A 12537-nucleotide genomic window follows, 5' to 3' on the forward strand; every position below is an offset into this window, starting at 1 on the left:
ACCACATGCCCAGCCAGGTGTGGGGAAAGCTGCAGCTGAGCAGGCTTTCTGATCTCTCCTCCTGACTCAAACTGGGAGCTTATCTCCCTGCACCTTCCAGTGTACCTCCTTCTTCCCTCTCTCTCCCCCCTTGCTGCCATCTGGTTTTCTAATGATGCCACAGGATTAAATGTTCTGTTGGCCCTTGAGAGGCAGAGCACACACTGCCCTAACGTGTATTCCTGATGAGCTCTCAGGATGCTTTTTATCCCTTGCTCATTGCACTATGTGCCTCAGCACTCTCTGGATAGGAAGCTTGGCAGAAACAGTGAGATAAGAGTCAGATGAACAGCAAGATTAATGAGAAGAGAAAGGAGGAGGAGACTTGGAGTAGTCAGTCTCTTCCAGCGCTGGCCACATGATAAAGACAGGTTAGAGTTATTCTAATGTCATCACAGAGAGACTAGAAATCTCCAGCAGGAAATTTGGAAACTAGCTCTCCCTAAAATTACTCCATCTGGGGGTGGACACCTTGGAGTCTGCACTCAGCTAGAAATCCTGCACCCCACCCTACAGTGACCCTTACCGGGAGAAACTGAAACTGCAGCTAAAAGGGGTTCCAGCACAGCCAGTGGTTGTGGCCCAACTAAGTTACATCTTGCAAAGGATACTGAAACAAACTGCACAACGTTTTTCAGCCATATAAATAAAGAGAAGGGAAAAAAGTGCTGGGGTCAGAATGCAATGAGGATAGGGGAGAGGTTCAAGGTAATCTAGCTATGGCCCAAAAGCTAAATGACTGCTTTGACAAAAGCTCCAATAAAAACAAAAGTTAGGCAAGGTAGTTCATGAGAATGAGGATGTGGAAATGGTAATTACTACAACTGAGATGAGAGCAAACCTCAAGGAACACAGTACATTGAAGTCGGGGGACCTGAGAGTCTCCATGCCAGAATTTTAAAAGCACTGGCACATGAAACTGCAAGTCCAGAAATCATATTTTTTGAGGGGGGTTGGATCAGATGACCCTTGAAGTCCCTTTCAACCCTATGATTCTGTTAAAGGTGGTACCATTGGACTGAAGTAATACTATATTAGAGAAAGGAGAAAACAGCAATTCAGGTAACTACAGGCCCATTAGTTTGACCTCAGTAGTCAAACAAGACTTCAAAACACATTTGGAAGAAAAGAAATATTAAAGCAATTGACTGGAAAATGGGATAAAATGCAAGATGGATTTATGAAAAGTAGATCATACCAGACTAACCTGATATCTTTCTCTGATAAGATAACTGGCTTTTTAGACAAAGAAAAAACAGTAGGTCTAATCCATCTGGATTTAGTAAAGCATTTGACATGTGGCCACATGAAAAATTCGTAATAAAATTGAAGAAGACTGGAATTAGTGAGGAACAGAAAGGTAAGTCAGGACTGGATAAAGGGTGTTGGAAAAGGGAAGCAAAAGGCTGGAGAAAGGTTACTAGCAGCATCCCTCAAAAATCAATCATGGGACTGATCTTGTATAATATGCTAATCCTGTGACCTTGAATTAAAAAGAAAGACTGTGCTAATGAAATCTGCTGCTGACAAAGTTGAGAAATATTTTCAATACAGAGGAGACCAAGGTATCCCACAAAGAACTGACTGACCTTGAGAACCAGGAAACTAGAAACTACAAGAGCATACACTGGAGTACTTACAACAAAAGTTTCTGCTGTAAGGCAGAAGCCTCTCAGTTGGAAACAAGTGAGGTGGAGAAGGACATGGGGGTGCTACCTGACTTCAGTGTGAGAAATAGGGCTGAAAAAGCAAAAGAACTCCAACAACTGGTAGCTGAGTTTATGATGATGTTTTATAAATAGAGCTGGAGTGACTCGATGGCGCAAGGGATATGTGCCTGCCTCTGACAACAGTCAGCACCAGCTGCATAAGAGGAAGGCGTAAGAGTCCCACAACAGTAGAGATGGGAAAATCTGTCCCGCCCCACCTCTACTTTAGGCCTTGTCCTGGTCTCTCATCTAGAGACCCAGTTAGTAGTTCTCCTGTATACTGAGTCATGAGGTTTAACAGTCATGAAGCAAAATTTGTGTGACCTTGGATATATATTTAAGCCATTTTTAACCAGTACACTATTTCCTTGAGCTCCAGTAGAGGAACCACTCTTGCCCCTCTGCTCAGTCAGACCTATCACCATATTTGGAGTCAGGAAGGAATTTAATCTTTGGTCAGATTGGTATAAACTGTGGGGGGGTTTGCCTTTCTTTGGTGGGGTGGGGGGGCTCTCTTCCTGGGGTCGCTCAGGGGTATATTAACAACTTTTGCAACCATGGGATGTTGGCTGCCATGGCCCCTGCTTTACCTGTAGCAGCTGAAGGTGTTATGTCTCGTGTCAGGGTTGACTGCATAGTTTTGCTAAGAAGTTAGACAATGGATTAGCATACAATGGTTTGGATAGGAATGATCCTGCCTCAGGCAGGGGTTAGACAAGATGACCTCTAGGTCCCTTCCAGTCCTACTTCTCTATGATTCCAATTTCATTGAATGTCCTGCTTGTGCTGAGCTGTGCCAGGCTAGCATCCCAAGAGATTCAAGTCTTCTATTTATTCACAAACCTGAATCATACCAGCTTCCCTCATGCCAGACTTCTCTTATACAATGCCTCATCCCTGACACAAGCCTTCATGGCTCTGCTAAAACTGCCAGCTGGAATTAGCGGGTGCCACTCAGGTGGGAACTGGAACCATCAAGCTCAGAACTTGATCTCATGGTCTAGACTCTAGAGGACGGGGCCCTAGCCCGGCACTCAGGAACCCTGGCTTCTACTTCTGGCTTTGACACTGGCCTGTGAGATGATGTTGGGCAAGTCTCTGTGCCTTAGCTTCCCTGCCTGTAACATGAGAATAATGACAGTTTGAAGTTTCTGGAGGAAACATGCCATGTAAGAGCTGGGTATTTATCACACACCACGGAACAGCCATAAGACAGCAAAGACACTGTTACAAGCTCAGCCTAACTCTAGAGGTGTCAGTCTCTATGTTCCTGAGTGACTTCTTAAAATACACCTCAGCCAGGATGAATACAACAGTCTCCAACACTGAGCTGTGATCACTATTCCTAACTGGCTGTCACTTCTCCCCATCCCCTAGCTAAGTCCACCTACCTTCTTCATCTCATCCACCAGTTCAGTTTTGCCTCTTAAAATGCAAAATTCTTTAGGGCAAGGAGTGTTTATATAGACCTATCACAAAGGGGTCCACCTGGATGAAACCTTTTGGGAATACTACAGTCCAAGAGATAAATAATAATCCTGTTTGCAATCCCCTTAATGGAGCTTGAACATTTTTTTCAACAAAAAGCTTTTCCACTGAAAAAATAGGATTTCATAAAAACAAACAAGCAAAATAAAGATTCTTGATTAAAATGTTTGAGTTCTTATTTGAGATGTGAAAAATTATCAGGTTTGAAGCTTTCCCCACCCCGCAAAGTAAACCTGGATTTTTTCATGAGCAATCTATCCTTTCCTGCCAAAGCAGATTCCCTTCCCGCAACTGTCATTACTAATTAGACCAACTTTAATTTAGGTTTTTTTGTATTTCACTGCCTCATAACACAGTGCCCTTGAGTGTTAAACTGTGAATCAAACACTGTGAATAGAACTAGGGTTGAGAAAATTATTTGCAATCAAAGAGGTGGTCAAAACACTTTTTCTTTTTTGGCAAAACTTCACAAAGTTGTTTATTTTCCTCTGGTGAAAGTTTAAAACATCAGCATAAAATAATCATTGGAGTTCTCAATTTTCAATTTTTTTTTCAAACATTCCTAAAAATGAATATTGTATTTGACAAAGGCAGACTCTTTCATTTGCCAATTGTCTCCAAAATGTTTATAATTTTCTCATCTCTGGTCATAATTCAAAATAAATGGCTAAATACTTTCTGCAAAAAATTCTTAGTCATGGTATTATTCAGGAACAGTTTGTTGTGAGTATCTGATAATGGGAATTTGAGGAGTTTTGATTAGGTACATGGATCACATGGGCATGTTTCTGGCCCTGGACTTTTTAAGCATTACTCTAGAGTTTCTGGTTAAACAAATATTCATATTTTGGATTTGGAATTCATTTTCCTGGATTATTGCTATTACTTACTCTATTTGCTAAAATATTCTGAAACAGTCAGTCCCAAAGGAGAGAAAATGCAGGCAAAGCAATTCAGTTAAAATATGTTTGGTGGTCTTGGACCTATTCTACGGCGAAGCATCATCTTGTAATTTTATTAATCATCAGACTAGTCCTGGCCAGAGACACCAGGCAATGTCAAAAACAGTATTTTATATGTTGTATGGTGCTCCAGATAATGTAAGGTTGCACTCAAGCCTGCACTAAGTCCTGTGAGATAGTGTGCTGCATGCTCATGGGGCTACTTGTCATTTTAGTACTTACTTGCACTTTACCAGTCAGTTAATGATTCAGTCACTCAGCCCCTTGTCTCTGGAACTCACTGCTCATAGACATTTAAAGAGTGAGTGAGGATCCATATCTACATATCTAAGTTCATCACTTGCTGGTTTCCACCCTTTCATGCTCATTCACAAGCTTCTCAGTGTGCACTGCAGAATTAAATTCCTGTCCAGTTTGTCCTACTGGATATTGAGGCTATCAGAGATAAAAGGTGACAGATGGTACAATAGAAGAGCTGACAGGAGACTTCTCCCAGAGTGTAACTTTTAAAAAATGAATAAATTCCAACATAGGCATTGGATCCAAACACCTTCATGCTTTGAGGAAGTCCAAATCTTTCCCAGAACTCTGTGGCATGGACCTGTGCTCTGATTATTTCTCATTTCACACTTCCTATGGCTAGTCTGGGCCAATTTGCTAGAAATCACACATGGAACCATGCGACATCTGGAGAGTTTGGCTAATGTTCAGATGATTCCCATTTTTCTTAAATGTTGGGTACACTTACTATACAGTCTCTGAACTTTCTGAGCTTCATTCACTACTTGGCGGGGTAGGGTGCTCTGAAATCATCGCCACATTACCCAACTGGTATAGATTTTTCCTTCGTTCATTGTGGCATCTCTGCTAAGCCAGAAAACCCTATCCTGGCACAGTCAAACTCTGAAACAGCTATTTAGCCGTACCTTCTTGATGAATTGCCTTTGAAATCCCAGCAACTCAGGTAGAAATGCTCCTACAACCTGCAGTCTGTTGATGAAGGGGGCTTACCTCGCATGACTGGATGCAGTGAATGACTGTTGGGTCTGGATACCATCGCAACCTGCCAGTGCACACAATATTCTAGAGGGAAAGAGAGAGAAAAAGAAAACTGTCAGGTCAGTCAGGAAAGTAGGGTTCCCTACAAGGGTATTAGGATCATTATACCATTATACCTCTGCAATCTCAGTGCCATGATCATTTAAATTCTGCAATAGATTTTGGTGCATCTGTTGCATAATCCTCAAGGATTTTCTCCCCAAGTATTGCTGCCCCACTGAGCTCTGATCCCCAGCCAAAATCCTTCCAGCAGAGGAGGTCTGGATGTGAAGTGTCCTTCAAGCACAGTGCTCATGTGTTTGAAATGAACAGGGACTGAGATTTGGCACCTTTACACAATGTGACAAAAAATTAGCAAAGAATAAAGGGGAACTATAAATGACAGAAGGATGGCGAAGCCAAGTGATGCACTGGCTCAATATACTGGCTTTTCACTCTCACTTCAACTCCGCCGCAGGAAATGCAGCTGGAAACCTCAGGTTCCCAAGCAGCTGTCAGCATGTCACAAAAGCACCACATGGCTAATTGCAGAATTTGTGTTCTCTGTTCAAGAGAGGCTCCTCAGAAATGGGACAAAGTGATATGGTAGTGCTTGTCAGGGCTCCAAAGCTGAAACTGTAAGAGAACTGCACATTGATAGTGAGGTGGGCCAGCAAAGCTAAACAGAGGTCTGTTGCAGAGTAGCTAGCCTGGCTCTACCCACCACTGAAGGCTGCTATTTTGCAAAGACACCCAAGTCTATTGAAAGCAGGGGCCTTGCATTTGCTTAATCATCCATTGCTTGGTTCTTCCTATTACTTAAAAACCTCTTATTTTTAATGAGCACTAATGCCCCAATCCAGTTTTCACTGGTGTTCATATCAAAGAAATCACTGGCTCCAATGGTGCAGAGTCAAGCTCAGTTACACACACACACACACACACACACACACACACACACACACACTTACCTCTGCTACAGATGAATTACAAAGTGAGTGGTTAAGACCAAATGGATACTACAGTGACATGTAAAAGGCTTCTGAACTGAATACTCAAATCATGCTAACTCTGAAAAACTGACTGTTAGGACTCCACATGATTCTTTTGAGGGGAAAAACACCACGCACAATTTCCTTAATGTAAAATTAAAGCAGACTTTGAAACCTGAAGTAGTAGAAACCCATGGCTGAATTGTGAAAACATCCTAGGTGCCACACATGCAAGGGGTAGTGACACAGCAGAGGAGTTATTGTTTAATAAATCGTGTATTTTTCTGAAAAATTATGTAATTGGTTGCAGACCTCCCTTCCCTCCCCAGGTCACTCTGCCAGGGAGGATGGAAGAGCAAGGTGACATGACAGCAGTTCCTCTGTGAAAAATGCATTCTTTCAGATACAAAGATAAATGGAGAGTCTTGAACTGCTCAGTGGGTTCATTGATCAGATTAGCCAAGGATCGGGATATTCAGCCAGCTAAGAACTCCCACTAGTAGGGAATGGTCACGTTTGGATGGCTGGGAAACCCAGTGGCCCCTGAAATAGGATGTTTGGACAACTGAGTGATCTGCTTGGCTTCTATGAAGAGGCACCACCCAGTCTGCAGAAATCTCTGTGCTGGGCTTCCACCTGCTTGACGGGATGCAGTTTTTACCAATGTAGCGGCATAAAGGTACATGAGTGAGAGTGCTCACAGAGCCGCTGCACAGCACTCGTGGTCTCACTGCTGTCTTTTCCACTCCTTGTCATCCTCAAACCCCTCCCCATCACCTCTGAAACAAAATGAGTCACTCAGGCCCCTGGCAAAGTTCATTTAAAATGTGCCATCAAATCTGATTTCCAGTCCCAACAAGTGCCTCTCTTGCTATGCTGTACATGCATGGCAGGAGGCAGATCTGGGGCTGGGGCTGACAATCAGCTGATTTTGGGCTTGGGATCCAATCGGGGTCTGCAACCATCCCTGGTGCAGCTCCTGCTGGGGTGACAATCAGGTGATTGTTGGCCCAGCAGAGACCAGGTAAGGGTCATTTGAGACCCGAGTGAGGTCCCTGGCCAAACCTGAAAATCAGCTGATGGCTGGTCTGTCAGGGACTGTCTTGGGGCTAGTTTGAGATCTCAGTGCCACCAACACAAACTGACAATCAACTGACTGTCAGCCTGGCCACACATTAAATTTAAGGTGTGTGGTATGTGCAGCTCCCTTGTTATTTATACCACAATTACCATGGTAATCACAGCATAAATATATGTGCAAAGGGGACCTTTGTTTAACCAGCCCCCTTTGAATGCCCTGACATGTTGCTTCTTTTCATATTCATCTCCTGACTTTTCTCTTCTCTATTCTCACCCCAGTTCGAACCTCTTCAGACACCAGGAGTGAATTTGTTGCTAAGTCATCACCTCCAAGCCAGCATGCCTGAACTCCTGGCAAGAGGCTGCCACATCTGGGACAGGGACACAGTATGCTGGGTTAAGGCAGACACATCCCATTAAATTAATTTCACCTAACGGCCACGTTGAACACTTCCCTAGTCCAAAGTTGCATACAGACACTGAATAAATGATCCTCCTGACACTCACATCAGATGGGTGTCAGTTTAGCCTCCCCATATTACCGGTCAAGGAATTAGAGCAAGGAGATAAAATGAGTCACTCAGGCCATATAATGAGTCGGTGGAGGAGAGAGAACTGAAACTTAACCCCACTGGAGTCCACTATTTCACCCACCTCACTCCAGGTGAATGGAACCAGGGAGGCCCATTCTTTGCTCCAGTCTGACCCCCTTTTCCCTCCCCGCAGCTACCTTTCAGGAAGACCTACAGACATGGATGTGATTGCAAACCCAAATAGCACGGCCTGAGGGAGCAAAGCATGCTGAGAGAGAAGAAAGACGCATATGTCTGTGCACCAGTAGAGAGCAAGAAAGAAACAGAGGCTGAGGAAGGGAATAAAACAATACGTTCCAGTGACAGCTCCTGGCAAGGGGAATTCTGTTTTCTTAAAATAACACCTTCCCCCGCTCCTCCCACCTCTGCTCTCCTCTCCCCCGCAAAATGCCTCCCCTGCTTGAGAGGCCGTGGCTCTAGCAGACAGAAAGCCAAAAGCTAACATCCCAGAGGCCAAGCGATATGATCCCTCAACTTTGAGGCCTCTATCCAAGGCCCAATTAATGATCCCATATGCCATGGACCTCCCCCCGCCCCCATACTGGGCCCTTCCCAGGCCAGTAATTTGTAGTGGGTCTGATTCAAACTGATGCACAGTAGTATCCACAGGCATGAAGTTCTGGTAACCCTGGGCCTCCTGTGGGTTCCCAGGAGGCGAGGAAGGCAGTTGGATGGGAACACTGGCTCCTAATAATATTGTTTGCTTTATTTCCACCCCCTTCAGTGCATTTCATTTTTATTTTAAGAAATATTACCCCTGATGGAGCCGCTTTTGGAGAAACACAAAGTTAATCCAAAATATTTGAGCTATTTGAGCGGTTCAGCTGGAAAGTGAGCTAGGGGTGGGGAGGAGGAGGCTCTATACTTCATGGCCATGAGCTGAAAATAAAGTGCTCAGGATCCCAGAAGCTGGAGCTGTCAAACAGGTGAGAGTACCCTGCCATGTCTTTGCCTAAAACTCCTGGTTAAAGTTTCATCTGCACTACTACTAAGTTGGGGCGGGAAACAGAAGGACATAGATGTTAATGTATTTGTCCCCTTTCATGTGAACACTAACAATAATGGCTCATGGAAGGGATTTTTCAAAAGCACCCAGGGCCTTTAGGATTAAAAGGCCTATTGAAAATGCAGTAGAACTCATGCTCTTAAATCCCTGATATGCTATTGAAAATCCATCCTGGATTTTTCTAGCAACTCACAGATCCTAAAGCAGTCACCAAGCTATGTGGCCTCCTGTTTATATTTGTGCTGTATATTATATTAGTCATAGTTAAATAGATATTAAAAGAATACTATTAAAGTTGTAGAGATAAGCACCCAAAAGTCAAGAAATGCCAGAATCCAGGCTGCCCATGCAACCTTTTTTGGCTCCTTTGTGCATACACATTAGCATCCAGGCTTTAATGGCATGATTGCCCACTGTGTTTTTCTGCAGGACCCCTGCCTCATTCAGTTATAACACATGGACAGAGCTCACTTATTTCATCTTTTCCTCTACATGGTCTTATTTACTGTCCAGTGTTCAAACCTCTGCTCTGGAAACGGGCTTTCTCATGGCTTTTCTGTGGTGCTAATCACTGTAGCTCAAGGAGCAGAGGTCTGCGAGGGAGTCCTACAAGTTCCCACTGTGCTGCTGACCCACGGCGTTGTGTATGTGATGCCAGAAGATGGATCATGTCTTTTCAGTTTCCACATCAGGTTGAGGAACCAGGAGACAGATCAGACTAAAAGCAGTATCAGTTTGTCCTTCCCCGTGTGAGCCTCATGGAGGGCATAGTAGGGAGTGAAATTCACAGGTATTTCCTGAGAGAAGAGGACTGCTGAGACTTGGGTGTCACTGCAGGCTCTGAAGGGTAGGGTGCTCTAATGGGCACAGGCCCTTGTGCCACTATCCCCTCAGGTCTGATCCTTTCCATCAGTGTCCTCCTTCTACCCAGAACCTATTCCTGTGTCAGCTCCATCAGCTTCCCACCTCAGCCTCCTTCTCACCCTCTATCTAGCCTCATGCTGGGTCTTAACTATAGGTGGTGCTTCCAGTTCCAGTGCTAACATGCTCCATGCTTCACAAACAGGTGCTTCAGGGAAAGCCCCTAACTCTGTAGTTACTCGGCACTGAAATAAGTGAGTCTGATTTTCCAAAAGGCTGAGGCCCTGGCAACTCCCACTAAAAGCCAAGCCCACTGGAAACTCTGTTCATTGGGCAGAGGTGCCTGTTCACTTGATGCTCATGGGCTGCCAGCATGGGAACAAGTACCATGTCTCCAGAGAGGACAGCCTTTTTAGCAGATCCTTGAAGACTCTCTTGCAAACACTCTCCTCCAGTCTCTCTCATTCTGGATCTTCCACCTCCTTACTCTAGCACCATATGGGGCCTGGGCTGGAAGGAACAATATAGCTGTTCCCTTAATCTCCAGCACGTGCTGAAAAGCAGCTCAGGCAGCCAAGCTCAATGGACTCAAAACAATGCCCTTCAAGTGGCAGAAGAACGCCCCCTTCTCTTTACCTGGATTTTGGGAGGTTCCAGTCGGTAGTCCATAGTGTCAGCAGTAACATTTTCGGGCAGGATTACTGGGTCGCTGGGGGGAATTATACAGGATGGTGTACACACAGCACCTGTTGCAGAGGAGACAAAAGGTTTGGGGGCACACTCAGAGTATTGCACTGATGCCCAGTCTCTCCACAGCAGTTTCTTTTGTTGCAGGGAACCCATGGTCTAATGCAGGGCTGTCTAACTAGCAGTCCATGTGCAGCCTGTGAGGGGTTAATCCCTGTCCAGCTTTTGCTTCCTGCCCCTGCCCAGAGGGCAGGGCAATGCAGGGCAGCATGCTCAGTGCAGCTCACCTTGTCAGGGGAGCGCATGGTGCAGTGGAGTGGGGGAGCCTGCAGCCAAGGAGGTGAGGGGGCAGAACACCGTCAAGCATGGTGCAGCAGTGGGGGGTCACCCACCTGCACATATGGTGCGTCAGTGAGAGGAGAGCCCCCATCAATGCAGCACTGGGGGAGCTCACAGCTGAGGAGGGGAGGGGAGGGGGGGGCACAGCTCCTATCGGTGCAGCCCTGGCTGCTATGTTTAACACCCTCAGTCTGGTACTAAGAGCTAGGTGCTGAACTGTGATGGATGCAAGCCCTGGGAAGACCCTCTTTTTGCCAGTCGTGAGGTCTGGGCTAGAATCCCCTTCCAAAATAAGTGACACAGCCAATTCCTATGCTGCCCCCCTCTGTGAACTGGAAAATCAGAGGAAACAAGGTCTAGAAAAAAAGGAAGCAACTGGAAAGCATCAAAGTGACTGCTGTACACAGATAACGCTACCTTCTCCTCAAAGGCAGCCTAGCTGGGCATGAGAGACAGCCATCAACACAGGGCTGTCCTGTGTATTAAGCAGAACCCTGAGTCCTGGGGAGCAGCAGCACAAAAGGCTGCAGCAGGGTGGTTACTGTTTTGGGCCCTCCTCCAAGTCAGCACCCAAAGCAATTACACTATTGATATTATGCTTCCTGCATTGTCTTTCCATCAAGCCAAGCCACCATCCTAACTTCTATGGATTTCGAGGGAACCAGGATTTGATGCCAAGAGAATACAACCTATGGAACTGAGTGCATAGCTTCTAACTTTTGAGCTGTCTTAAAAATTTCCCAGCCAATCAGCACCTGGCAATGCAAATCTTTGCTTGAAAACCCTCGAACAAGAGACGTGCCTACAGTTTTTGTCTTCCAGCCTCCTAAGAGAACAGCACAGTACGGCATTCTTCAGAATTAATTAGGCATTAAATCAGGGTTTCAAAATGCAGGCAGACTATACACATTGACTTTTCTGTGTCAGCACAATGAGTTCAGGCTCCTACAAGCTAAAGGCTAAAGTAAAGTATTTAGAATAATACAGAAAAGCTATGATCTCTGCTTCATAGAAATCTCTAGGGAGGAGAGATTTGAACAGGTAAAAGGTCCAGACCCAAGATAAGCCGTGATTTTCAGGCAATGAACCATTCACGCAATGTACCTACTGACATTGCCTACTGCATTGCTTTGGGATTCATGAGACAACCGGCGCTGGTTTGGGGAATGCTGCTGCGAATGCCCATTTACCTAATGCACCTACTCAATACATGTCTTAGTCTCCCTCAGTAACACATACAAGTCGCTATTATACAACCAAGGCCAGTGGTGACTCTCCATTTCATATCAAAGGGACTCTGTGAGGGCTTGTCCCATGTGTGCCCTATTTCTGAGGTTGGTAATCATTTTGTAGGAAGATACTAGTGCATCTGAGTTTATTTTGCCAGGATGGATTGGAAGCGGTTTAGAGAGTGACTGTAGCAGCTCATCACAACAAAAGTATGATTATTACAGTAACATGTAAAGCCCTGATGAGCTCACAGCTCCATTGTACTGGAAACTGCACATAGCAAGTGCCTATAATCTAAACTGGCAGGACAGAGAAAGGCTGGGGGTAGCAACTGAAAGTGTGGTTTGCCTGAGAAATCATTATTTTATAGAGAGCAAAAAGAAAATGAATCAGCTTGAATCCCAAATTGCAAACTGAGTGGGCAAGGCTGGCCCTTAGAATAACCTGAACACATTTTTGCATATAAATTTGAGAGAAAATAAATATGAAATGCTCTAGTGAGTTTTCTAGAGT

The 12537-nt window shown here is 44.9% G+C and overlaps 1 protein-coding gene across 1 annotated transcript in view; it reads right to left on the reverse strand.

The window, feature by feature from the left end:
* The window catches only part of PAPPA2 (pappalysin 2), a gene marked incomplete at its 5' end in the record, with an annotated part of 184615 nt that overhangs the window by 31178 nt on the left and 140900 nt on the right, over positions 1 to 12537 (reverse strand). The window contains 2 exons of the mRNA XM_019528350.1: positions 5210 to 5281; positions 10405 to 10514. Of these exons, the coding sequence (XP_019383895.1) occupies positions 5210 to 5281; positions 10405 to 10514 (182 nt within the window). The remainder of the gene's footprint in view (positions 1 to 5209; positions 5282 to 10404; positions 10515 to 12537) is intronic.

Source organism: Gavialis gangeticus, unplaced genomic scaffold (assembly GCF_001723915.1).
Source record: "Gavialis gangeticus isolate Ggan-Ray unplaced genomic scaffold, GavGan_comp1, whole genome shotgun sequence".
Lineage (NCBI taxonomy): Eukaryota > Metazoa > Chordata > Crocodylia > Gavialidae > Gavialis > Gavialis gangeticus.